Here is a 26716-nt window from a genome sequence, read left to right as displayed (position 1 = left end):
TTACTGGTATTTGGCCAGGTGTTATCTGAGCGAAATATGAGGTGAAAGATCATTCATCCTTTCAGTAATTTGATGGTTAATCATTTAGAGACTTATAAACTGTAGTGACAAGATGTTTCTCAGGCCACCCTGCAAGATGTAACTCTTGCTGTGACCTTTCCTTTTCTCTATAATGACGCTACCTTCAATTACATTGCAGAAACCTTCTTGCTGCTGTCTTGTTAGATTATCTAAAGGTTTCAGTGTTCTGTCTGAAAGATTTTGCCAAATTGCTCTGCATCACAGGAGTCCAAGAGAGAGAGAGAAATACATTTCCAGGTTTTCTAGTCATACCAGTTGTGAGAATAGGTCCAGTTTTCAAACATGGAGGTTTTGTTTGGATGCCCACATCCTGTATGTGGATAACTCAAATTGGCAATTGGATACATAAAATGGGCATTTACACACCTATGTGCTAGTTTGAGATGTGGGATTTGAAATCCAGCTAAACATCTTCTGGAGACTTGGGGTGAAGGAGTTCACACTCCTTGTGGCTGTTCTAGGGCTCAGCTCTTGGCAGGTCTGGCACCCTTTTCCATCAGTTACTCAAGCTGTGACCCCTCTCTTTCGCTTCATAATTCAGGGTGTTCCCTCTTTGTGACTCAACCATATTGTCAGTTCACTCTATAGTCATCCCCTTCAGGGGTTACAAAGTCTCTCCGGACCAGCTCTCTGGTAGGCATCTCCAGTGCTCCTATGCCATTTCCCAGTCGCTGCCAGGGGAACCGAGGCCTGTCCTCTACACTAGGCTCAAGCCCACAGACCCTATAACAAGCAGCCAAGGTCTGCACAGGCCTACCCCTTGCTGCTGTTTCCTTGGACTTCTTCCTACCTAGCCCTCTCAGGCTTCCTTTCCCCACAACTCCTCTGGGGTTGACCCTTCTTCCAGGGCTAGAATCCCAGGGCTTATTCTCCCTCTTAGGTTTTCTCCTCCTGTCCTCTCTGGTCTCAGAGAGTGACTACAGACACTCTCCCTGCAGCCCTTTTCTGCAGCAAACTTCCTGGCTTTATAATCCCTGCCCCTCGGGGACTTCTGCAGCTGGCAGGTGTGACTGACCCCAGGGCTGCCTGAGCTTGGGCAGCCTCAGGGCCAGCAGCACCCCCCTCCCACAACAGTGGTGGTCCTGGACCATCCCCCTCACCAGCTGTGGTGGGAGTCCCGGGCCACCCCCCCACCAACAGCAGCAGGGCAGTCCCAGGCTGCCCCCCCGACAGCAGCAGCTGCCGTGATCCCAGGCTGACGGGGCTGCTCCCTGCCAGTAGCAGCTGCAGCTGCTGCGGTCCTGGGCTGGCAGGGCAGTCCCCTGTCAGCAGCAATGGTGGCAGTCCCATGCCCTCCCCCAACCCCTCTCCAGCACCAGCTGGACTCCCAGAGCCCCAAGCACGAATGGACACGTTGAAGCCCCCATCCTGATCACCAGAGGGCACCCTGGAATCCCCCACCCCCAATACCAGCAGGTGCCCCAGAGGCCCCCGCCACCATACCAGCCCGTGCCCCAGAGCTTCCCCTCCAGAACAGCAGCATCCCCGAAGTCCCCCAGAACACCAAAGACTTAGTCAGGGGTATATAGTACAAGTCATGGACACTGGGACGTGAATTTTTGTTTATTGCCTGTGACCTGACCATGACTTTTACTAAAAATACGCATGACTAAATCTTAGCCTTAATGATAAGAGGTAGAAATGGCATCCTTGTCATTACAATTGTCATGGCACTTCTCACAAGAAAAGGAATATTAGGTGTGAAGGCTGATTGTATTCCGAATACCTAGATCTCTCTTGGCTCTTTGTTTGTATATGGGAAGAGGCGGAGAAGAATGACTGAAATTTTTCTGCAAACATTTAATTGAATTCTGAATAATTTTTGACTTTATGCATTTGCCAGCCTTTTCTTCACTTTTCCACAAATGTGCGAGTTTTCTGATTTTTTGTTGTTGTTGCATAATTTGCTTAAATGTGATGGCTAGCTTGTACACAATGAACAGCTCAGTCAGCTTTAGATATAGATCTTCTTCACTTCTTGTCCTGAACTATTAGGATAGTTTGAGAGCCCTTCTCCTCTAGCTCCTCACAGAAGATTGCATCAGAGACAAGGTTCATTTACCATATCAATTCTTATAAAACTTTTTCCTCTAAAGAATCATAACATCCTGATATACTTGGGATATAGCACTGTTAGTCATTCAGGAACAGAATTATCCATTATCTGTACCTGGTGATTTTAAAATGTCTAACTTCAGTAGCTGCTGTTTAACATCCTCCCAATATATTAATGGACTGAAAAGAGTGTTATCATCATTATATATTAAGACTATAACATCTGTTTTTTCCTAAAAACGGAACAAATATTTATTGAATACTTGTGCCTTTTCTGCATTATTGATAATTCTGTCACTTCCATTAAGTAATGAACCAATATCATTGTCAGGATTCTTTTTGCTCCTAATACACTTTAAAAATGCCTTCTGATTGTCCTTAAATCTGCAATTGTCCTTAAATCTGCTTGCCACTGATTTCTCCTACTGTCCCTTTGCTTCCCTTATCAATATTTTATAATTCCTAGATTCTGATATATATTCATTACTATCAACATCCTTTTCTTTCATTTTTTTTAGCTGCCTTTACTTCCCCTCTAAACCAGATTTTTTTTTTAAACCAGTACAAACTACTTCCTTGATTATGTGATTGTGGCTTTTGGGGTATCTAGTAAAGTGTTGTTAAACGATTCTCAATTATAATTCACATTTTTCTGATTAATTTTTTCCTCGCAGCTGATTTGGCTCCTAATTGTTTTCAGCTTTGTGAAAATGGCCCCTTTAGAGCACTCAGTGTGTGTGTGTGTGTGTATGTATGTATATATATAGGCTGGTTTTGGCTTTATTCTGTTAGAACATTATAAATATGATCAAGTCATGATCACTTGTACCTATGTTACCATTCATTTTTAGTTCTGTGATCCATTCTTCAATCAATCAAGATGAGGTCTTAGATAGAATTCCCTTGTGTTGGATGGAACTTGAGTTAGGAAATTATAATCTATAATATATAGAAATTCTTGGAAGGACCCTGATTTTCAGAAAGTGTTGAGCAGTCATCCTCTATAAAACAAGACCCTGTAAGGCGTCTCATGTTAGACACCCAGGATCACAAGCCATGTTTAGGCCTTATTATTTATCCTTAGAATTACGGTTTTAAAAAAAACCACTTGGTTGGAAATCCCATGATCTCCTAAGAGTTCAAATCTATCAATCCCTAGCTAATGAAATTTTTGCTTATGTGAGGCTAGGAAATATGGCTGACACAGCAACTTCATGACACACACCAAAATGCATATTATCACAGGAGGAAACAAAGAAGATAAAATAAAGCAATACATGCAAGTCTCAGAATAAAGCAATATTCCCCCAATCTGTTTTTTTCTGAATCTCCACCAGGACTTTATTAGAAACGAGGAGAGAGCTTTTTCATCAAATGTGATCTAGCAGGTCTTTAGCACCAAGCTGCACATTTCTTCTTGCTGATACTCATTTACCAGCACCTGTCTGGCTTCCTCATCTCATTACACTGCACAGGAGAAAGGGCACTGAGCTCCTTTTGCAGTATTTCCATCCGGGCCATAATCTCTGACACTATGCCTTTCACTACAGTTAGCTGCTGCAGCTTCAACTTATTGTTCTCTTCCCAGAAGACTTTGTTCTCTTCCTGAAGAGCCTGGATTGCCTTTTTCTCTTCCAGAAGAGTCTGGTTCTCTTTTAGCAGGGCCTGGAGGGTTTGGTTTAGCTTCTGGACAGCCTGGAGAGCCACATTTTCCTCCTGGATGCCTGGGGCAGCCTTGTTCTCCTCCTGAACTGGGACAGCTTTGCTTTCTTCCCAGATGTCCTGGACAGAATTACTCTTTTTCTGGAGGGCTGATCCAGCCTTGCTCTCATCTTGGATTGGGTTAGCTTTACTGTCCTCCTGGAAGGCAGGGACATCATCCTTGCTCTCCTCTTTGATTGGGGTAGCTTTGGTCTCCTTCTGGAAGACTGGGACAGCTTGGGTCTCCTCCCGGAGTACCTGTAAAGCCATATTCTTTTCTCGAACACCCTGAAGGGCCTTGTTCTCTTGGCTGACCTGGAAGCCTATGTTCCTTTCTTGGAAGATTGGGAAGGGCTTGTTCTCCTTCTGGAGAACCTGCTGGAGGGTCTCATCATAAATAACCTGGATGGCTTTGTTCTGTGTCCGGAGGCACTGGAGAGTTTTGTTCTCCTCCCTGAGGGCCTTGTTTTCAATACGGAGGGCCTTGTTCTCTTCCCAGAGTGCTTTGTTCTCCTCCCACAGAGTCCAGTCATTCTGCATCTTCTTGTTGTAATGTTTCTGTTGGGAAGCAAAAGGTGGCTGATTATAGGTCTCACTCACCCATTTGCCATCTACAAAGACAAATGTCTCATCACTTAGCTTGACCCGTGGGGGAATGTAATCCATATCTGGTTCTGCCCGTTGCATCTGGTGATTCATCAGATCAAAAGTAAGCGTGGGCTGACTTAGCGAAGTGAAGAAGTCTGTGTGAAAAGGTTTTCTTCAGTAATTATATAGTAGACTGTTTTCCTTAGCAAGGAGTAGATAGAACGGGGTCTGTGGAAAGGCTCAGTCAGGGCTGCTGGAATATGGAATACAAACAAACAGAATTAGTTACGAAGTTCAAAGACAGAACTGAACTCAGTTGACAAGAAATAAGTGAATTCTCAAAGTCTGTTCATTGATCAGCCTCTATCAGAATGGGTGTGTTGGCTGAAAACAATTTTTCAGGCACTGGCAAAACTAATACTACTATATCGACCAGCTTTTTTGTGCACAATACAGCTTCATCCTGAGCATAGTTAAGGGGCTAAAAGACAGGACTCTAGCTCCTTATGCTATTTCATCCCCAGCCTATTCACAAGCAAATGAGTTATCAGATGTTATAGGTTTAGGCCCAATTTTCAAAAGTACCTTAGCAGGTTAGATGTCTGACTCCTATTGATATCAGTGGGAGTCAGGCACCTAACTCGCTCAGTGGGCTTTTCAAAAGCAGCTGTCTGCATTTTTATGCACCTAAATACCTTTGAAAATTCAGTCCTTGGTGCAGAAATTACTAGGTGAATTTCTGTGGCCTGTATTATGCAGGAGGTGAGACTGAATCAAAAAATGTATAAATCTCTGAAGATTTAGAGCACAGAATGGTATAACATGCACACACAAAATGACAAAAAACAGAACAAAAAAGATGGCACTGAACCACAGCACCGGCTTCTGGTTTTTCATAGATGATCCTCTTGCATGTTCTGCCACCATCTCAAAAATAGTCATTCTAAAAAAGAATTCCTTATGTTTCCTTCCGATCCCTCTTCATTCTGTTCCTTTGTCTGGATCCATTGGCAGTGCTACCGGTCTTCCTGTCCCCCAGACTTACAGTTTCGGTATTATATTTGACTCTTAAGCTTCCCCTCTCCCCAGTTCTTGTTTCTTGCTAATAAGTCCTATTGCTTCCTTCTTTTTCACATAACCAAAACGCATGTTTCCTTACTACTCCCACTGCTTGACCACAACTTAAGCACAGAAACTTGAGACAATCCGCTCCTCCTCTTACTTTTCCTCCTTCACTTGGACCAAATTTTGCTGCTCATGTCACCTTCCTCTTGCAACCCTCCTTGTACCCACCAGCTGGCTTCCTGTCACTTACTGCATCCAATTCCGTCTATTCAGCTTGTGTGCAGGGCCCTTGTCTGCCTCTAAGGTGCTACAAACACTTTTGGCAAAAGATACATAACTCACCTTCAAACCCATATAATATCTCACCTCCCCACACCTCTGTCCTCATTTTCAACTATGACTCCTCCATCTGTGCACTCTTCCCAATCTGCTCAGTCCTTCTCTTCTACTCTCCTTTGCATCTTCTAGCAGGTTATCTCATGTGTTGCCAGACAGCCTCTCTCTTGATTCCTTCAAATTCCTCTGTGAAACCCACTTCTTCTAGGGATACTCCCTACCTTCTTCTAGTCTCCAAAACCTCAACACCTCTTCCTGATGAACTTTTTGTCTTATCTTATAAGCCATTTGGAGCAGGAAACATCTCTGTGTATGTTTGTAAGCCACATATGGAGCAAGGACTCACGCAGTCTGGCTTAAGGCCCATCTGCTGTATCAGTTTACCTTCCATTTCACAAGTGGAGCTCTGTATTGACACAGATTTCACAAAGAATTCTGGCCAAGATTTTCAAAAGTGAAAGCCTAGAATTAGGTGTTTACCTCCATATTTAGGCATCAGATATATAAATGGCCTCATTTTCAGAATTGCTCTACTCTCACAAATGCCACCAAAGTCAGTAGGAGCTAGGGCTGCTTGGCACCTCTGAAAACGTGGCCCATTTCTATTTCAGTGCCTGCATGTAGATTCAGGACCTAATGTTAAGCATCCAAGTTTGAAAATGTTGGCCCTGGCTGTGTCCCTTTCCAGGAAGTTTCTAAAAATCACACCTACCGCACTGAGTTCTCTTTGCAATCAAGAAAAAGAAAATATGCTCATTTTTAGCTTTTCAGTGGTCCATACTGCTCCTTCCAGTGGGAATTAAGATCAGCAAAATTACTCCTCCAGCAGCAATACAAACTTGGCATAATTTTTGAGAAAGAGCCCAGAGCGTGTCACCCTGGTCAAACCTGAGCTGTGAGACTAGTCATGTCTGGGTATTGCCAAGAAAATTCCCAGCACAACTTTTCATCATTTTGACTTATGTCTGGGGAGAGTGAGTTAAACCACTTTTTATGGAGAGGTGTTATTGTAGGCTTTAAAAACTTTAGCTCAGCTAATTCTGACATAATTCTACTAGGCTTTACATTGCTTCAGTTAACAACAATATAACTGCTCGTGATGCTGTCTGGGAATCAAAAGATCCTAATAATTTAGCTTCTTTCACATAATCTCTGTTAACTCTTCCCCCCCCCCATTGGTTTCTCCTTCACTAAGACTATCCACAATTACCTCATAAATTACTGGAGTTCCTTTGACTTCTGAGGCTGCACCCTCTTTTTTCTAATAAGTTCCTGAATCTATTACTAATTCATGTCTTTTCTATATATTACTTAATTTGTACACGCCTCAATTTTTTTACTTAACCTCTTGTGTGCCTCAGCTAAGAGTTGAGTCTCTGCTTTTTGTCTAACTGATCATTTAATAAGAATGCAGTGATCTCAATATCAGAGAGCAAAGATAGGGGTCATTGATTCATGGCTAATTATCTCTAGTGTAGCATAAACACGTTACCAAAGTTCAGGGTGGATTCTCCATCTCTGACAATTTTTAAATCAATTTTTAAATCAAGATCAGATCTTTTAGAAAAAATCTGATCTAGGAATTATTTGGGGGGTAAATTCTAAGGCCTGTATTATACAGGAGGGCATCTTAGATTACAATGGTCCATTCTGGCCTTGGAATCTAAGAATCTACTATATATACACTAAGCCTCCAAGTCAAATTCACTGCTATTCTCTCTGTCTCTCTCTGTGTCATTGATTGACATTTTCCAATCTCTTTTCAAATCTCAATCAGTAACTCCATGGAAATCAAGGTAAAACTGGAGTAACACAGTGGTAAATCAGTCCCATGTAAAATGAGATTTGAAAAGAGATTGTCAGAGAAGAGATTGACCAGAAAAATGAGTAATGACCAAAAAAGAGACTGACCAGAGTAATGTCAAGTGATGAACCACACCCATCTTTTCTTTCTTGCAGAGGCCTTTTAATTTCTCTTAATCTCAGTTATTATTTTCATTTAGGTCTGGATTAAACAATCCTGTAAGCAGTTTGGGGGGTACAGTTTGCATGAGCAAAGCTATTTAAAATCAAGTTGAATAGTATTCTTCAGTAGTAGTAGGTGCATCTGCTCACCTCTGTTTAAAAGATCATAAGTTTAGCAATGTCCTGTTTCTTTTCTCTTTATCTTCTCCAAACACACAGTTGGTTTATAACTATAGTGCATCCAATGCTGAGGCCCAATGCCAGAAGCTGCCTCAGCCTCTCCCTCCTCAAAACTGATTTTCAACATGGCCAGAGACAGGACCTGGTTTTCAAACTGAGGCATGTAACAAGAAGGAAATGTGTCAGCCCCATTATGACATAGACACAGTATCAAAGCGCATCCAGAGTAACAGCACAATTGATGTAGGTGAAAAGTATCTGCTCCCCAGGCCTGTTAGACTTCAGTAGGATCTCAAGTGTTTTCCATCAAAAGTTTCCTAATACTGTACTGTATTCTCACAACTTAATCTCTATTGTTCCCACTACAATCTCTGAAGAATATGTTTTTTTCCTCAGATCTGTATGTGAATTTTTTTTTAAATAGAAGATACCTCTTTTTCCTTATAAGAAGTAGCTCATTCTCAAGATTCTTCCTGAATCAAGTCCTCCTTCTGTCTTCCATCCTCACGTGTGATTTTAGAAGCAGTTCAAATGAATTCTTTTTCCAGTACTTTGTTTTTAGAGAACATGATTTGTTCCATCCCAGAAATTCAAATTAGGTTCACTGCTGAACTGATACTGAAATTAACAAAACACCTTCCTCTTATCCGGTATGAGGCCTGGAGTAATTTTCCAAAACTAATGTTGAGGTTGGTGGGTTTTGGGTGGTGGTGGTTGTTTTTTTACTACAAATTAAAAGAGCTAGGATATCACCGAATCCTGTTAATAAAACAATAGACTGCAGAGAGTATCCGGGCATTAAAGCTAATGTCATTATCCAAAGCATCTATTTGCATTTTCACATCTTTCCATTATTAATGATCTCTTCCTACTTCTTATTTGCTGCATCTTTAAAAGTAGAATAAAGTGTTTTCTAATTCAAGTGTTCCTAAATCACAAACACTACAGTTAATTTCTTCTCAGGTGAAAATATTAAACTTGGCCTTAGCCCTAAGGTAATTGTGATTCTTTTGGGAAGTTCGAGGTAAACCCATTCAGCTATTTTTGAGTTATGCAAGGATGATAAACCTAGGCATACAAATTCTCACTGTAATTTTTCCCCCCACTTCTATTTAATCTCAGACAACACTAAAGCATTACTAGTCACTATGGCATCTCCCTGGAGAGCATTCTGTTTACTTTCTAATTCAAGTATTCTACAGTGGAGAGCAGGAAAATCAGTTTCTTGCAGGGAGTTTGTCCACTGATAGAAGGGGATTGAAGTTTGCTTACTGGTGGAAGGGAGCTTTAGGAAAGGTGATTGTTGAACTGGTGATCCTCCTCAACTCCTGGAGAACCAAGGGGGTGCAATATACTAAAGCAGACTTTGGTAGAAAAGCTTAAGGGCTCAGTAACTTACTGGAGCCAAAGTTAGTGAAGATCAGAACAATCCAGTAATAAATACTGATCAAAAGAGAAAAAAATCCAATTCTTCCAGAGTAAAGTTTGTGGTTTATGTTTATTTTTCTATATCATATTTTCCTGCCTTTATTCATATCTGTACAAACTGGTGTGAATGAATCATCGTTCTTTATGCTACCCCAGGATTTAAGGCTTGATCCACACCGGACCAAAGTCTGCAGAAAGACTGATACATACTTCAATGGGCTCTGCATCAGCTTCAGAACTGGTTAATTGAGAGAGGTACAGCAAGGTATTTGTAGCGTATTTTGTCTGTGTTCATGGCATGCTAATTGATCAGAAAGAGTTACCGGGGGATATCAAAGAATTCCTTCTGTTCTGAAAAGGACACAAGTGAATTGGGATGGCAGTGTATAAATTAGGGCTGTAAATTAATTGCAGTTAACTCAGCAATTATCTCAAAACAAATTAATCACGATTAAAATAATCAATCAAGATTAATCGCAGTTTTGATTGCACAGTTAGTACTAAATGTTGTTACCTTTTCTTGAATATTCCATTATTTTGCAACATCCAAGAAATGCTCTACACATGTTTCAGCATACAGTCTCTCTTCAGAATGCTTTACTGTTAAAGCAAACGACTGCAGTGTCCATGTAGCATCAGTCAGGTGTGCCGTGACTCCAAGATAGCTGTGATCGCTCAAAGATGTACAGTTAAAGCATCAGCTAGTGCATTTTTCAGAAGCTCCAACTTTGTACTCTTCTCATTGTGATCATAGGTGCTGATTTTTGATTTTGCTGATGGGTGCCCCATCCCAGCTCCACCCCCTCCCCTGAGGCCCTGCCGCACTCTGGCCCCGAGGTCCTGCACCCATTCTGCCACCTCCCACCCACTGCTTGCTCCCTTCTGCCCCTTCCTGCCTTAAGGCAAGATGTGTGTGTTTGGGGGGGGCTGCCCACCCACCTGCCCAGTCCCAGCCCCCTATGACTAGCCCAAAGCTGCCCACCCAGACTGTCTCCCCCCAGCCCCCTGCAGCCAGTCCAGAAGCTGCCTGCCTACCCTGTTTCCCCCAGTCCCCTGTGACCAGCTGAGAAGCTGCCTGTGCCTTTACTTGCCCACCCCTCACCAACCGGGCTCCCTCTGCCCTGGAAAAGGAATCACCTGCTGCAGTGGGAGCTGAGTTGGGAGATGCAGCAGCCACACACGCTGGGAAACAGATCCTGGCTGCATGCATACAGCTGATATGTGGCTTCATGCCAAAGAGCTGATTGGCTGGATGGGAAACAGCTGATTGGCTTCAGTGCAGCAAACAGCTGATAGGGGCTGTGCAAGCAATATATATGATTGGTAGCTGAGCACACATTATTTTTTTTCCAGGGGTGCTCCAGATCCGAAGCACCCATGGAGTCAGCACCTATGGTTGTGATGGTTTAGTCTTCCTGTATAGGCTCCCCCTTTACCAAAAGTTTCCCCAGTTCCTAATAAATCTAAACTCCTCCTCCCTACACTACCATCTCATCCATGCATTGAGAACCTGCAGTTCTGCCTGTCTAACTGGCCCTGCATGTGGAACTGGAAGTATTTCAGAGAATGCTACCATGGAGGTACTGGACTTCAATCTCTTACCTAGCAGCCTAAATTTGGCTTTCAGGACATCTCTCCTATCCTTCCCTATATCACTGGTACCTACATGTACCATAACCATCAGCTCCTCCCCAGCACTACACATAAGTCTATCTAGATGTCTTGAGAGACCCATAACCTTCATAAGAGGCAGGCAAGTTACCATGTGGTTCTTCCAGTCATCACAAACCCAGCTATCTATGTTTCTAGATAGCTGAGGGATAGTTCAGTGGTTTGAGCATTGGTATGCTAAACCCAGGGTTATGAGTTCAATCCTTGAGGGGGCCACTTAGGAATCTGGGGCAAAAATTGGTCCTGCTAGTGAAGGCAGGGGGCTGGACTTGATGACTTTTCGGTCCCTTCCAGTTCTAGGAGATTGGTATATCTCCAATTATTACCTTTTAATAATCAAATCCCCCATAACTATTACTTGTCTCTTCCTAATAACTGGAGTTCCCTCCCTCAGAGAGGTATCCTCAGAGTGAAAGGATACCACATCATCATCTGGAAGGAAGGTCCCAACTCTGTGATCATTTCCCTCTGCTCCTGGTGGATGTTCTCCTACCCTGAGACTTTCATCCTCTGCAAAAGCACAGAGGCTAAAAGATGAGACTTTCCAGGACACTCCCAGTCTTCGTACTTCTCTGTCTCCCTTAGCTCCTCCAGTTCAGCCACTCTGGTCTCCAAAGCCCGTACATGATCTCTGAGGGCCAGGAGCTCCTTGCCCCAAATGCACACATACACCACCTGCCCATAGGCCAGGTAATCATACATGCTGCAGTGGGTCCAACAAACTGGATAGCCCCCACGCTGTTGCTGGACATCTGCCTGCATCCTCATTTTACTCCTGCAGCTGGTTCCTTTGTTGATGTTTTGTTTGCATCAGAGAGTGTTTTTGGCTTTTATGATCAAGGACTGTTAAGTGTACCCAGCTCCCCCGCAAACACCCCCTCTACAAACTCCCTTGCAAAACTCCCCTGTTAGCCACCCCTGTTTGCTAGCTCCTCTGGTCACTTAGGGGTGCCTGCTTTAAAGCCCTGCCTCCTGGTTAAGGGTTGATGGGTGCTAAAGGACATAAGGATCAAAGCCTCTTTAAGAAGCTTTTAGCCTTCCCTAGCACGCCACTAGGCTCAGCACACGGTCCCCCAAACAAACAGACCACACAGTTTATTTCAGTCAAGCAGCAAGCACACCACAAACACACGCATTACTGACAACAAACATGCCCCAAGGGTCAAGTCATCACTCCTCCTTCACCTTGAGAACTCCTCATAAAACTCAGAGCTCCCCTCTCTCCCTCACATTTATCCATCGGAAGTATTTATAGAGAACAATCATACCTCCACCACAGCCTTCATTTTCTTAGGCTAAACAAGCCAAGATACTTATGTCTCCTCCTGTAAGACAGTTTCTCCATTCCTCTGATGATCCTTGCAGCTCTTCTCTAACCTGTTCCAATTTCAAATCATCTTTGTTAAACTTGGGAGATCACAATTGCCCGTGATATTGCAGATGAGGTGTGGTAATAACACTTCCCCATCTCGACTAGAAGTACCATGGCTGATGCATCCTCTGAGTCAATTAGACTTTTTCACAGCTGTATCACATTCGCAACTTATAGTCATCAACCAATACACCCAGGTTTCACTGAATCTATGCCACTCGCAACTGAGAACTCCCCATTACCTTTCACTTTCCACTAGCACTATAAATAGAGGATTAATTCACAGAACAATTGATGTGTTATAATTTAAAAGAGCTAATCCCACTCCAAGACACCAGGAAACAGGAAGCCAGAACCCAAAACTCTCAAGGTGGCAGAAAAGTGGGAAATCCAATGACAGAGTTCTATAGGTATTATTTTAAGTGAAGATATGTTAAAAAAAATAAAAAAAATCACTTCTAACTAAGGTACATTCCCATCTTTTTTCCCGTCAGGCTCGCAAGAAGAGGAATCTCCCAACAGGCCTCAGCGCTACTGGCAAGTGCACAGGCTTTCACTGACACTTCTTCTCCAGCTGGCTTGGGTGCCTGTCTTTGGCTGCCAAAGGACAGCAGGTACCTGGACGCCCTGCTTGCTTGGCTGCAATGGCAAAGCTGTAGGACCCCTCCTCCTCGCTGCCACTTAGAAGGGAACCTTGGTCTTGAGCCTTCCCTTCTTTTTGAGGGGGGTTGGGGTCAGATGACTGAGTTATTGCTCTGGGCCTTTCCTCCCGCTCCCAGGCACCAACGCAAGAGAAGGACCTTACGCGGCCATGGGCCCAGCAGGTTTGCGCCAGCCGGGACTCGAACCCGGCTCGCAGGAATGGGAATCCTGCATGATGCCTCTACACCACTGGCGTGCTGGCAGCCTGCTCTTCCTAAGGCGTCTCATCCTGCTTCGGGCGGCCGGCGTCGGCCGATCAAAGGAGAGCTGGTGTCCAGGGGCGGCCTTTCAGCTGACGAGGTGGCCGAGAGGTTAAGGCGATGGACTGCTAATCCATTGTGCTCTGCACGCGTGGGTTTGAATCCCACCTTTGTCGTCACCCTTCCCTTGCCATTTTGGCTACGGGGTCCTTCCTCCCGGCAACTTCTGCCCGTTGCCGCCCAAGCGACTCCTAGAACGAACAAGAGAAGCCCACCCGCCAGGAAAGCGGATCCTTGTGCCAAAAGAGAAGGGGCTCACTGGTCTGAGGACACAAGTTCCAGACCAGTTCAGCGTAGCCTGACGCGCTATGCTTTTGATCTGGATCTTAACGGTGTCCCGGAACGTTTCCTTGAAAAACTGAGACCTCCCCGATCCTTGCTATTCTTGCCCGCTGCTGTACGCCCCCCGGTGTGTATGAAGAGTTCCGGCTAGAGGCCGGAATGATGACTGCAATGTCTTGAAGCCAGGCGCGTCAAGGGGAGTCGGGAAAAGAGGTCTGCCCTAGGCAAAGGAAACCGTTTGCTTCTCTGAGCAGCCCGCTCGCCAGGCAGAGAGAATCAAGGGTCATTGACGTAGGAGGTAGAGAAAGCTCTCAGGCTAACAAGCAGAAGAGGAGACGAGAGCATGGCGTCTCCACCCAGCAGGAGAGAGAAGCTTGGTCTGGGTTTTACTTTGCATTGCCAAGGCTGACTGGTCTAGAAAGACGGGGGTCTGAACTTCAAGTCATAAAGAACTGACTCAACTGATTGTATCAGATAGTACTGTAGTCTGAAAGGGTATTGAGCAAGGTCTTTTCTGGAAGCCTCTCGCACACTGGTGATGAATATCCTGGTGAAATGGAGGTCTTACCACTAGCTGAGGAATTAGGAAGACTCCCTGATCTTCTGCTTTACAGCCTGGGAGCAAAGCAAGGGAGAAGCAGGCTTTCCCCCCAAACAGGAGGGAAGGCAGCTAGCTCCCTGTCTCCAAAGAAATGGAGTAAGGGGGGAGGCAAAGCCAGGGAAGCCTCGTTTCCATAGAAATCAGCAGGGGGCTGGGAAGCGCAGAGGAAGGGAAGAAGAGCAGAAGGTCATCCTGCCCCTTGAAAGAAGGTGCTGGAACTTTGGAGGAGAGAAGCCATCTTTGGCATCCATCGCTAGACAGCCACAAGGCGCCAGAGCGCTTGCAAGCTGAGCCCTTCAAGCAAGGAAGGCTTGAAGTCTCTGGGAAGTGAAGCTAGGTGAGAAGCCTGGTAAGGCAAAGCTCTTTCACCTAGGAAGAGAAGGGAAAGCCAGCTCCTTGTACTGTTCTGTGGAAGGGCCTGGGCAAGACTGTTATAAAAAGGCAGTCAGCTGCGAACCAGCTGAGCAGCGAACAGCAGAGAGGCAAACAGAAGGAGTTTGCCTGGGAGTTCGCCTGGAGAGAGCTCTTAGAAGGAAGAGACTATGGCTGCTGAGCAATCCGCCGTTGTGACCTGCACAGGATGCGCCATGTTCGTCTTCCTTCCACAGGATAGGAGCGACTTTGTCTGTACCAAGTGCAAGCTGATCTCCATCTTGGAAGAGAAGATTCAAGGTCTGGAGAAACGAATAACAACCCTGCGTTCCATAAAAGAAAATGAGGATTTCCTGGATAGACGTCAGGATCAGCTGCAGCGGGCACAACGTTCTGAAGATTCAGAGCAGGCTACGCAGCGGGGACAGAAGGCCAGCGAGGATAAGTGGCGGCATGTGACTTCCAGAAGGGGAAAGAGTACCAGAAACATCCATGTACCAGAAACACAACTACAGGTGAGCAACCGTTTTCATGTTCTCTCCACAGGTATTAGTGCAGAGAGTGGAGTGGATGATGCACCTGAGGGAACAGAGCAGAAGGAGACTCCACTGATTGGAAGGCATGAGATGCACCTTCCTAGGGATGGGGGTTCCACGACCACCACTCCCAAGAGGAGGAGGAGGGTGGTGGTGGTCGGGGATTCTCTCCTCAGGGGGACTGAGTCATCTATCTGCTGCCCTGACCGGGAGAACCGAGAGGTGTGCTGCTTGCCAGGGGCTAGGATTCACGATGTGACAGAGAGACTGCCGAGACTCATCCAGCCCTCGGATCGCTACCCCTTCCTGCTTCTCCACGTGGGCACAAATGATACTGCCAAGAATGACCTTGAGCGTATCACTGCAGACTACATGGCTCTGGGAAGAAGGATAAAGGAGTTTGAGGCGCAAGTGGTGTTCTCGTCTATCCTCCCTGTGGCAGGAAAAGGCCAGGGTAGAGACCGTCGAATCGTGGAAATCAACGAATGGCTACGCAGATGGTGTCGGAGAGAAGGGTTTGGATTCTTTGACAATGGGATGGTCTTCCAAGAAGAAGGATTGCTAGGCAGAGACGGGCTCCACCTCACGAAGAGAGGGAAGAGCATCTTTGCAAGCAGGCTGGCTAACCTAGTGAGGAGGGCTTTAAACTAGGTTCACCGGGGGAAGGAGACCAAAGCCCCGAGGTAAGTGGGGATGTGGGATACCGGGAGGAAGCACAAGCAGGAGATTACAAGAGGGGAGGACTCCTGTCTCAGACCAAGAAAGCGGGACAATCAGCGGGTTATCTTAAATGCCTATACACTAATGCAAGAAGCCTGGGGAACAAGCAGGGAGAACTAGAAGTCCTGGCACAGTCAGGGAATTATGATGTAATTGGAATAACAGAGACTTGGTGGGATAACTCACATGACTGGAGCACTGTCATGGATGGATATAAACTGTTCAGGAAGGACAGGCAGGGCAGAAAAGGTGGGGGAGTTGCGTTGTACGTAAGAGAGCAGTATGACTGCTCAGAGCTCCAGTATGAAACTGCAGAAAAACCTGAGTGTCTCTGGATTAAATTTAGAAGTATGAACAACAAGGGTAATGTCGTGGTGGGAGTCTGCTACAGACCACCGGACCAGGGGGATGAGGTGGACGAGGCTTTCTTCCAGCAACTAACAGAAGTTGCTAGATCACAGGCCCTGGTTCTCATGGGTGACTTTAATCACCCCGATATCTGCTGGGAGAGCAATACAGCGGTGCACAGACAATCTAGGAAGTTTCTGGAAAGTGTAGGGGACAATTTCCTGGTGCAAGTGCTGGAGGAACCAACTAGGGGAAAAGCTCTTCTTGACCTGCTGCTCACAAACAGGGAAGAAATAGTAGAGGAAGCAATAGTGGATGGGAACCTGGGGGGCAGTGACCATGAGATGGTCGAGTTCAGGATCCTGACACAAGGAAAAAGGGAAAGCAGTAGAACAGAGACCCTGGACTTCAGAAAAGCAGACTTTGACTCCCTCAGGGAACTGATGGGCAAGGTCCCCTGGGAGAATAACATGACGGGGAAAGGAGTCGAGGAAAGCTGGCTGTATTTCAAAGAAACCTTATTGAGGTTGCAGGAACAAACCATCCCGATGTGTAGGAAGAGAAGTAAATATGGCAGGCAACCAGCTTGGCTTAACAGTGAAATCCTTGCTCGTCTTAAACACAAAAGAACAGCTTACAAGAAGTGGAAGATTGGACAAATAACCAGGGAGGAGTATAAAAGTATTGTTCAGGCATGCAGGTGTGAAATCAGGAAGGCCAAATCACACTTGGAGTTGCAGCTAGCCGGAGATGTTAGGAGTAACAAGAAGGGTTTCTTTAGGTATGTTAGCAACAGGAAGAAAGTCAAGGAAAGTGTGGGCCCCTTGCTGAATGAGGGAGGGAACCTAGTGACAGAGGATGTGGAGAAAGCTAGTGTACTCAATGCTTTTTTTGCCTCTGTCTTCACAGACAAGGTCAGCTCCCAGACAGCTGCACTCTGCAGCACGGTATGGGGAGGAGGTGACCAGCTCTCTGTGGAGAAAGAAGTAGTTCGGGGCTATTTAGGAAAGCTGGACGAGCACAAGTCCATGGGGCCGGATGCGCTGCATCCGAGGGTGCTAAAGGAGTTGGCCGATGAGATTGCAGAGCCATTGGCCATTATCTTTGAAAAATCATGGCGATCGGGGGAGGTCCCGGATGACTGGAAAAAAGCTAATGTAGTGCCCATCTTTAAAAAAGGGAAGAAGGAAGATCCAGGGAACTACAGGCCAGTCAGTCTCACCTCAGTCCCTGGAAAAATCATGGAACAGGTCCTCAAGGAATCAATCCTGAACCACTTAAAGGAGGGGAAAGTGATCAGGAACAGTCAGCATGGATTCACCAAGGGCAAGTCATGCCTGACTAACCTAATTGCCTTCTATGACGAGATAACCGGCTCTGTGGATGAGGGGAGAGCAGTGGATGTACTATTTCTGGATTTTAGCAAAGCTTTTGATACAGTCTCCCACAGTATTCTTGCCAGCAAGTTAAAGAAGTCTGGGCTGGATGAATGGACGGTAAGGTGGATAGAAAACTGGCTAGATGGTCGGGCTCAACGGGTAGTGATCAATGGTTCCATGTCTAGATGGCAGCCGGTATCAAGTGGAGTGCCCCAAGGGTCGGTGCTGGGGCTGGTTTTGTTCAATATCTTCATTAACGATCTGGAGGATGGTGTGGACTGCACCCTTAGCAAGTTTGCAGATGACACTAAACTGGGAGGAGTGGTTGATACGCTGGAGGGTAGGGATAGGATACAGAGGGACCTAGACAAATTAGAGGATTGGGCCAAAAGAAATATGATGAGGTTCAACAAGGACAAGTGCAGAGTCCTGCACTTAGGACGGAAGAATCCCATGCACTGCTACAGACTAGGGACCGAATGGCTGGGTAGCAGTTCTGCAGAAAAGGACCTAGGGGTTACGGTGGACGAAAAGCTGAATACGAGTCAACAGTGCGCCCTTGTTGCCAAGAAGGCTAATGGCATTTTGGGTTGTATAAGTAGGGGCATTTCCAGCAGATCAAGGGATGTGATCATCCCCCTCTACTCAGCACTGGTGAGGCCTCATTTGGAGTACTGTGTCCAGTTTTGGGCCCCACACTACAAGAAGGATGTGGATAAATTGGAGGGAGTCCAGCGGAGGGCAACAAAAATGATTAGGGGGCTGGAGCACATGACTTATGAGGAGAGGCTGAGGGAACTTGGATTGTTTAGCCTGCAGAAGAGAAGAATGAGGGGGGATTTGATAGCTGCTTTCAACTACCTGAAAGGGGGTTCCAAAGAGGATGGATCTAGACTGTTCTCAGTGGTAGAAGATGACAGAACAAGGAGTAATGGTCTCAAGTTGCAGAGGGGGAGGTTTAGGTTGGATATTAGGAAAAACTTTTTCACTAGTAGGGTGGTGAAGAACTGGAATGGGTTACCTAGGGAGGTAGTGGAATCTCCTTCCTTAGAGGTTTTTAAGGTCAGGCTTGACAAAGCCCTGGCTGGGATGATTTAGTTGGGTTTGGTCCTGCTTTGAGCAGGGGGTTGGACTAGATGACCTCCTGAGCTCCCTTCCAACCCTGAGATTCTATGATTCTAAGAGGTGACCCAAGCGGGACAACGCCACAGTGCCTCTCGGGCCAGCCGGGTCTCCCGTCAGGCTCGCAAGAAGAGGAATCTCCCAACAGGCCTCAGCGCTACTGGCAAGTGCACAGGCTTTCACTGACACTTCTTCTCCAGCTGGCTTGGGTGCCTGTCTTTGGCTGCCAAAGGACAGCAGCTACCTGGACGCCCTGCTTGCTTGGCTGCAATTGAAAAGCTGTAGGACCCCTCCTCCTCGCTGCCACTTAGAAGGGAACCTTGGTCTTGAGCCTTCCCTTCTTTTTGAGGGGGGTTGGGGTCAGATGACTGAGTTATTGCTCTGGGCCTTTCCTCCCGCTCCCAGGCACCAACGCAAGAGAAGGACCTTACGCAGCCATGGGCCCAGCAGGTTTGCGCCAGCCAGGACTCGAACCCGGCTCGCAGGAATGGGAATCCTGCATGATGCCTCTACACCACTGGCGCGCTGGCAGCCTGCTCTTCCTAAGGCGTCTCATCCTGCGTCGGGCGGCCGGCGTCGGCCGATCAAAGGAGAGCTGGTGTCCAGGGGCGGCCTTTCAGCTGAGAAGGTGGCCGAGAGGTTAAGGCGATGGACTGCTAATCCATTGTGCTCTGCACGCGTGGGTTCGAATCCCACCTTCGTCGTCACCCTTCCCTTGCCATTTTGGCTACGGGGTCCTTCCTCTCGGCAACTTCTGCCCGTTGCCGCCCAAGCGACTCCTAGAACGAACAAGAGAAGCCCACCCGCCAGGAAAGCGGATCCTTGTGCCAAAAGAGAAGGGGCTCACTGGTCTGAGGACACAAGTTCCAGACCAGTTCAGCGTAGCCTGACGCGCTATGCTTTCGATCTGGATCTTAACGGTGTCCCGGAACGTTTCCTTGAAAAACTGAGACCTCCCCGATCCTTGCTATTCTTGCCCACTGCTGTACGCCCCCCGGTGTGTATGAAGAGTTCCGTCTAGAGGCCGGAATGATGACTGCAATGTCTTGAAGCCAGGCGCATCAAGGGGAGTCGGGAAAAGAGGTCTGCCCTAGGCAAAGGAAACCGTTTGCTTCTTTGAGCAGCCCGCTCGCCAGGCAGAGAGAATCCAGGGTCATTGACGTAGGAGGTAGAGAAAGCTCTCAGGCTAACAAGCAGAAGAGGAGACGAGAGCATGGCGTCTCCACCCAGCAGGAGAGAGAAGCTTGGTCTGGGTTTTACTTTGCATTGCCAAGGCTGACTGGTCTAGAAAGACGGGGGTCTGAACTTCAAGTCATAAAGAACTGACTCAGCTGATTGTATCAGATAGTACTGTAGTCTGAAAGGGTATTGAGCAAGGTCTTTTCTGGAAGCCTCTCGCACACTGGTGATGAATATCCTGGTGAAATGGAGGTCTTACCACTAGCTGAGGAATTAGGAAGACTCCCTGATCTTCTGCTTTACAGCCTGGGAGCAAAGCAAGGGAGAAGCAGGCTTTCCCCCCAAACAGGAGGGAAGGCAGCTAGCTCCCTGTCTCCAAAGAAATGGAGTAAGGGGGGAGGCAAAGCCAGGGAAGCCTCGTTTCCATAGAAATCAGCAGGGGGCTGGGAAGCGCAGAGGAAGGGAAGAAGAGCAGAAGGTCATCCTGCCCCTTGAAAGAAGGTGCTGGAACTTTGGAGGAGAGAAGCCATCTTTGGCATCCATCGCTAGACAGCCACAAGGCGCCAGAGCGCTTGCAAGCTGAGCCCTTCAAGCAAGGAAGGCTTGAAGTCTCTGGGAAGTGAAGCTAGGTGAGAAGCCTGGTAAGGTAAAGCTCTTTCACCTAGGAAGAGAAGGGAAAGCCAGCTCCTTGTACTGTTCTGTGGAAGGGCCTGGGCAAGAGGTGACCCAAGCGGGACAACGCCACAGTGCCTCTCGGGCCAGCCGGGTCTCCCGTCAGGCTCGCAAGAAGAGGAATCTCCCAACAGGCCTCAGCGCTACTGGCAAGCGCACAGGGTTTCACTGACACTTCTTCTCCAGCTGGCTTGGGTGCCTGTCTTTGGCTGCCAAAGGACAGCAGCTACCTGGACGCCCTGCTTGCTTGGCTGCAATGGCAAAGCTGTAGGACCCCTCCTCCTCGCTGCCACTTAGAAGGGAACCTTGGTCTTGAGCCTTCCCTTCTTTTGGAGGGGGGTTGGGGTCAGATGACTGAGTTATTGCTCTGGGCCTTTCCTCCCGCTCCCAGGCACCAACGCAAGAGAAGGACCTTACGCGGCCATGGGCCCAGCAGGTTTGCGCCAGCCGGGACTCGAACCCGGCTCGCAGGAATGGGAATCCTGCATGATGCCTCTACACCACTGGCGCGCTGGCAGCCTGCTCTTCCTAAGGCGTCTCATCCTGCATCGGGCGGCCGGCGTCGGCCGATCAAAGGAGAGCTGGTGTCCAGGGCCGGCCTTTCAGCTGACGAGGTGGCCGAGAGGTTAAGGCGATGGACTGCTAATCCATTGTGCTCTGCACGCGTGGGTTCGAATCCCACCTTCGTCGCCACCCTTCCCTTGCCATTTTGGCTACGGGGTCCTTCCTCCCGGCAACTTCTGCCCGTTGCCGCCCAAGCGACTCCTAGAACGAACAAAAGAAGCCCACCCGCCAGGAAAGCGGATCCTTGTGCCAAAAGAGAAGGGGCTCACTGGTCTGAGGACACAAGTTCCAGACCAGTTCAGCGTAGCCTGACGCGCTATGCTTTCGATCTGGATCTTAACGGTGTCCCGGAACGTTTCCTTGAAAAACTGAGACCTCCCCGATCCTTGCTATTCTTGCCCGCTGCTGTACGCCCCCCGGTGTGTATGAAGAGTTCCGGCTAGAGGCCGGAATGATGACTGCAATGTCTTGAAGCCAGGCGCGTCAAGGGGAGTCGGGAAAAGAGGTCTGCCCTAGGCAAAGGAAACCGTTTGCTTCTCTGAGCAGCCCGCTCGCCAGGCAGAGAGAATCCAGGGTCATTGACGTAGGAGGTAGAGAAAGCTCTCAGGCTAACAAGCAGAAGAGGAGACGAGAGCATGGCGTCTCCACCCAGCAGGAGAGAGAAGCTTGGTCTGGGTTTTACTTTGCATTGCCAAGGCTGACTGGTCTAGAAAGACGGGGGTCTGAACTTCAAGTCATAAAGAACTGACTCAACTGATTGTATGAGATAGTACTGTAGCCTGAAAGGGTATTGAGCAAGGTCTTTTCTGGAAGCCTCTCGCACACTGGTGATGAATATCCTGGTGAAATGGAGGTCTTACCACTAGCTGAGGAATTAGGAAGACTCCCTGATCTTCTGCTTTACAGCCTGGGAGCAAAGCAAGGGAGAAGCAGGCTTTCCCCCCAAACAGGAGGGAAGGCAGCTAGCTCCCTGTCTCCAAAGAAATGGAGTAAGGGGGGAGGCAAAGTCAGGGAAGCCTCGTTTCCATAGAAATCAGCAGGGGGCTGGGAAGCGCAGAGGAAGGGAAGAAGAGCAGAAGGTCATCCTGCCCCTTGAAAGAAGGTGCTGGAACTTTGGAGGAGAGAAGCCATCTTTGGCATCCATCGCTAGACAGCCACAAGGCGCCAGAGCGCTTGCAAGCTGAGCCCTTCAAGCAAGGAAGGCTTGAAGTCTCTGGGAAGTGAAGCTAGGTGAGAAGCCTGGTAAGGTAAAGCTCTTTCACCTAGGAAGAGAAGGGAAAGCCAGCTCCTTGTACTGTTCTGTGGAAGGGCCTGGGCAAGAGGTGACCCAAGCGGGACAACGCCACAGTGCCTCTCGGGCCAGCCGGGTCTCCCGTCAGGCTCGCAAGAAGAGGAATCTCCCAACAGGCCTCAGCGCTACTGGCAAGCGCACAGGCTTTCACTGACACTTCTTCTCCAGCTGGCTTGGGTGCCTGTCTTTGGCTGCCAAAGGACAGCAGCTACCTGGACGCCCTGCTTGCTTGGCTGCAATGGCAAAGCTGTAGGACCCCTCCTCCTCGCTGCCACTTAGAAGGGAACCTTGGTCTTGAGCCTTCCCTTCTTTTGGAGGGGGGTTGGGGTCAGATGACTGAGTTATTGCTCTGGGCCTTTCCTCCCGCTCCCAGGCACCAACGCAAGAGAAGGACCTTACGCGGCCATGGGCCCAGCAGGTTTGCGCCAGCCGGAACTCGAACCCGGCTCGCAGGAATGGGAATCCTGCATGATGCCTCTACACCACTGGCGCGCTGGCAGCCTGCTCTTCCTAAGGCGTCTCATCCTGCGTCGGGCGGCCGGCGTCGGCCGATCAAAGGAGAGCTGGTGTCCAGGGGCGGCCTTTCAGCTGACGAGGTGGCCGAGAGGTTAAGGCGATGGACTGCTAATCCATTGTGCTCTGCACGCGTGGGTTCGAATCCCACCTTCGTCGTCACCCTTCCCTTGCCATTTTGGCTACGGGGTCCTTCCTCCCGGCAACTTCTGCCCGTTGCCGCCCAAGCGACTCCTAGAACGAACAAGAGAAGCCCACCCGCCAGGAAAGCGGATCCTTGTGCCAAAAGAGAAGGGGCTCACTGGTCTGAGGACACAAGTTCCAGACCAGTTCAGCGTAGCCTGACGCGCTATGCTTTCGATCTGGATCTTAACGGTGTCCCGGAACGTTTCCTTGAAAAACTGAGACCTCCCCGATCCTTGCTATTCTTGCCCGCTGCTGTACGCCCCCCGGTGTGTATGAAGAGTTCCGGCTAGAGGCCGGAATGATGACTGCAATGTCTTGAAGCCAGGCGCGTCAAGGGGAGTCGGGAAAAGAGGTCTGCCCTAGGCAAAGGAAACCGTTTGCTTCTCTGAGCAGCCCGCTCGCCAGGCAGAGAGAATCCAGGGTCATTGACGTAGGAGGTAGAGAAAGCTCTCAGGCTAACAAGCAGAAGAGGAGACGAGAGCATGGCGTCTCCACCCAGCAGGAGAGAGAAGCTTGGTCTGGGTTTTACTTTGCATTGCCAAGGCTGACTGGTCTAGAAAGACGGGGGTCTGAACTTCAAGTCATAAAGAACTGACTCAACTGATTGTATCAGATAGTACTGTAGTCTGAAAGGGTATTGAGCAAGGTCTTTTCTGGAAGCCTCTCGCACACTGGTGATGAATATCCTGGTGAAATGGAGGTCTTACCACTAGCTGAGGAATTAGGAAGACTCCCTGATCTTCTGCTTTACAGCCTGGGAGCAAAGCAAGGGAGAAGCAGGCTTTCCCCCCAAACAGGAGGGAAGGCAGCTAGCTCCCTGTCTCCAAAGAAATGGAGTAAGGGGGGAGGCAAAGCCAGGGAAGCCTCGTTTCCATAGAAATCAGCAGGGGGCTGGGAAGCGCAGAGGAAGGGAAGAAGAGCAGAAGGTCATCCTGCCCCTTGAAAGAAGGTGCTGGAACTTTGGAGGAGAGAAGCCATCTTTGGCATCCATCGCTAGACAGCCACAAGGCGCCAGAGCGCTTGCAAGCTGAGCCCTTCAAGCAAGGAAGGCTTGAAGTCTCTGGGAAGTGAAGCTAGGTGAGAAGCCTGGTAAGGTAAAGCTCTTTCACCTAGGAAGAGAAGGGAAAGCCAGCTCCTTGTACTGTTCTGTGGAAGGGCCTGGGCAAGAGGTGACCCAAGCGGGACAACGCCACAGTGCCTCTCGGGCCAGCCGGGTCTCCCGTCAGGCTCGCAAGAAGAGGAATCTCCCAACAGGCCTCAGCGCTACTGGCAAGCGCACAGGCTTTCACTGACACTTCTTCTCCAGCTGGCTTGGGTGCCTGTCTTTGGCTGCCAAAGGACAGCAGCTACCTGGACGCCCTGCTTGCTTGGCTGCAATGGCAAAGCTGTAGGACCCCTCCTCCTCGCTGCCACTTAGAAGGGAACCTTGGTCTTGAGCCTTCCCTTCTTTTGGAGGGGGGTTGGGGTCAGATGACTGAGTTATTGCTCTGGGCCTTTCCTCCCGCTCCCAGGCACCAACGCAAGAGAAGGACCTTACGCGGCCATGGGCCCAGCAGGTTTGCGCCAGCCGGGACTCGAACCCGGCTCGCAGGAATGGGAATCCTGCATGATGCCTCTACACCACTGGCGCGCTGGCAGCCTGCTCTTCCTAAGGCGTCTCATCCTGCGTCGGGCGGCCGGCGTCGGCCGATCAAAGGAGAGCTGGTGTCCAGGGGCGGCCTTTCAGCTGACGAGGTGGCCGAGAGGTTAAGGCGATGGACTGCTAATCCATTGTGCTCTGCACGCGTGGGTTCGAATCCCACCTTCGTCGTCACCCTTCCCTTGCCATTTTGGCTACGGGGTCCTTCCTCCCGGCAACTTCTGCCCGTTGCCGCCCAAGCGACTCCTAGAACGAACAAGAGAAGCCCACCCGCCAGGAAAGCGGATCCTTGTGCCAAAAGAGAAGGGGCTCACTGGTCTGAGGACACAAGTTCCAGACCAGTTCAGCGTAGCCTGACGCGCTATGCTTTCGATCTGGATCTTAACGGTGTCCCGGAACGTTTCCTTGAAAAACTGAGACCTCCCCGATCCTTGCTATTCTTGCCCGCTGCTGTACGCCCCCCGGTGTGTATGAAGAGTTCCGGCTAGAGGCCGGAATGATGACTGCAATGTCTTGAAGCCAGGCGCGTCAAGGGGAGTCGGGAAAAGAGGTCTGCCCTAGGCAAAGGAAACCGTTTGCTTCTCTGAGCAGCCCGCTCGCCAGGCAGAGAGAATCCAGGGTCATTGACGTAGGAGGTAGAGAAAGCTCTCAGGCTAACAAGCAGAAGAGGAGACGAGAGCATGGCGTCTCCACCCAGCAGGAGAGAGAAGCTTGGTCTGGGTTTTACTTTGCATTGCCAAGGCTGACTGGTCTAGAAAGACGGGGGTCTGAACTTCAAGTCATAAAGAACTGACTCAACTGATTGTATCAGATAGTACTGTAGTCTGAAAGGGTATTGAGCAAGGTCTTTTCTGGAAGCCTCTCGCACACTGGTGATGAATATCCTGGTGAAATGGAGGTCTTACCACTAGCTGAGGAATTAGGAAGACTCCCTGATCTTCTGCTTTACAGCCTGGGAGCAAAGCAAGGGAGAAGCAGGCTTTCCCCCCAAACAGGAGGGAAGGCAGCTAGCTCCCTGTCTCCAAAGAAATGGAGTAAGGGGGGAGGCAAAGCCAGGGAAGCCTCGTTTCCATAGAAATCAGCAGGGGGCTGGGAAGCGCAGAGGAAGGGAAGAAGAGCAGAAGGTCATCCTGCCCCTTGAAAGAAGGTGCTGGAACTTTGGAGGAGAGAAGCCATCTTTGGCATCCATCGCTAGACAGCCACAAGGCGCCAGAGCGCTTGCAAGCTGAGCCCTTCAAGCAAGGAAGGCTTGAAGTCTCTGGGAAGTGAAGCTAGGTGAGAAGCCTGGTAAGGTAAAGCTCTTTCACCTAGGAAGAGAAGGGAAAGCCAGCTCCTTGTACTGTTCTGTGGAAGGGCCTGGGCAAGAGGTGACCCAAGCGGGACAACGCCACAGTGCCTCTCGGGCCAGCCGGGTCTCCCGTCAGGCTCGCAAGAAGAGGAATCTCCCAACAGGCCTCAGCGCTACTGGCAAGCGCACAGGCTTTCACTGACACTTCTTCTCCAGCTGGCTTGGGTGCCTGTCTTTGGCTGCCAAAGGACAGCAGCTACCTGGACGCCCTGCTTGCTTGGCTGCAATGGCAAAGCTGTAGGACCCCTCCTCCTCGCTGCCACTTAGAAGGGAACCTTGGTCTTGAGCCTTCCCTTCTTTTGGAGGGGGGTTGGGGTCAGATGACTGAGTTATTGCTCTGGGCCTTTCCTCCCGCTCCCAGGCACCAACGCAAGAGAAGGACCTTACGCGGCCATGGGCCCAGCAGGTTTGCGCCAGCCGGGACTCGAACCCGGCTCGCAGGAATGGGAATCCTGCATGATGCCTCTACACCACTGGCGCGCTGGCAGCCTGCTCTTCCTAAGGCGTCTCATCCTGCGTCGGGCGGCCGGCGTCGGCCGATCAAAGGAGAGCTGGTGTCC

General features: G+C 48.9%; 2 protein-coding genes and 8 non-coding genes across 19 annotated transcripts in view; 6 read left to right on the top strand and 4 right to left on the bottom strand.

Annotated features, from left to right (window-relative positions):
• Positions 1–3432: 3432 nt before the first annotated feature.
• CBY2 (chibby family member 2) lies at positions 3433–8125 on the bottom strand. Of its 2 annotated transcripts, none has more exons than XM_045013338.1 (2): positions 7942–8125; positions 3433–4678 (listed from the first exon to the last, which is right to left on the bottom strand). In XM_045013338.1, exon 2 carries the CDS (start codon positions 4534–4536, stop codon positions 3568–3570), a length of 969 nt encoding a protein of 322 aa, XP_044869273.1. In that variant the 5' UTR covers positions 4537–4678; positions 7942–8125; the 3' UTR covers positions 3433–3567. The 2 variants fall into 2 exon arrangements, with proteins under 2 accessions (XP_044869273.1, XP_044869282.1); XM_045013347.1 differs by lacking the exon at positions 7942–8125 and adding an exon at positions 7738–7926.
• A 1042-nt stretch (positions 8126–9167) lies between these two features.
• ERICH6B (glutamate rich 6B) overlaps positions 9168–26716 on the top strand; it is a 119886-nt gene continuing 102337 nt past the window's right edge. For 3 of the 9 annotated variants that reach the window (XM_045013267.1, XM_045013327.1, XM_045013239.1), the window contains exons 1-2: positions 9168–9267; positions 9556–9664. The gene's annotated coding sequence lies outside the window, so the exon portion shown is untranslated. The other 6 variants (XM_045013291.1, XM_045013253.1, XM_045013262.1 and 3 more) reach the window with 6 other exon arrangements.
• TRNAS-GCU lies at positions 13439–13520 on the top strand. Its single transcript has one exon. It is a non-coding gene; the product is annotated as a tRNA-Ser (tRNA).
• Positions 19387–19468, top strand: TRNAS-GCU. The gene has a single exon. It is a non-coding gene; the product is annotated as a tRNA-Ser (tRNA).
• Positions 21055–21125, bottom strand: TRNAG-CCC. The gene has a single exon. It is a non-coding gene; the product is annotated as a tRNA-Gly (tRNA).
• TRNAS-GCU lies at positions 21224–21305 on the top strand. Its single transcript has one exon. It is a non-coding gene; the product is annotated as a tRNA-Ser (tRNA).
• On the top strand, positions 23061–23142 carry TRNAS-GCU. The gene has a single exon. It is a non-coding gene; the product is annotated as a tRNA-Ser (tRNA).
• Positions 24729–24799, bottom strand: TRNAG-CCC. Its single transcript has one exon. It is a non-coding gene; the product is annotated as a tRNA-Gly (tRNA).
• Positions 24898–24979, top strand: TRNAS-GCU. The gene has a single exon. It is a non-coding gene; the product is annotated as a tRNA-Ser (tRNA).
• TRNAG-CCC lies at positions 26566–26636 on the bottom strand. The gene has a single exon. It is a non-coding gene; the product is annotated as a tRNA-Gly (tRNA).

The sequence above is a fragment of the Mauremys mutica genome, chromosome 1 (genome assembly GCF_020497125.1).
Source record: "Mauremys mutica isolate MM-2020 ecotype Southern chromosome 1, ASM2049712v1, whole genome shotgun sequence".
In the NCBI taxonomy this organism is placed as follows: Eukaryota; Metazoa; Chordata; order Testudines; family Geoemydidae; genus Mauremys; species Mauremys mutica.
Note: the sequence above shows the minus strand (reverse complement) of the source record. Positions and strands in the feature narration are given on the sequence as shown.

Excerpts from the sequence above, each read along its gene's own strand:
- CBY2 (XM_045013338.1), bottom strand. The coding sequence starts at position 4,536 with ATGAATCACCAGATGCAACGGGCAGAACCAGATATGGATTACATTCCC.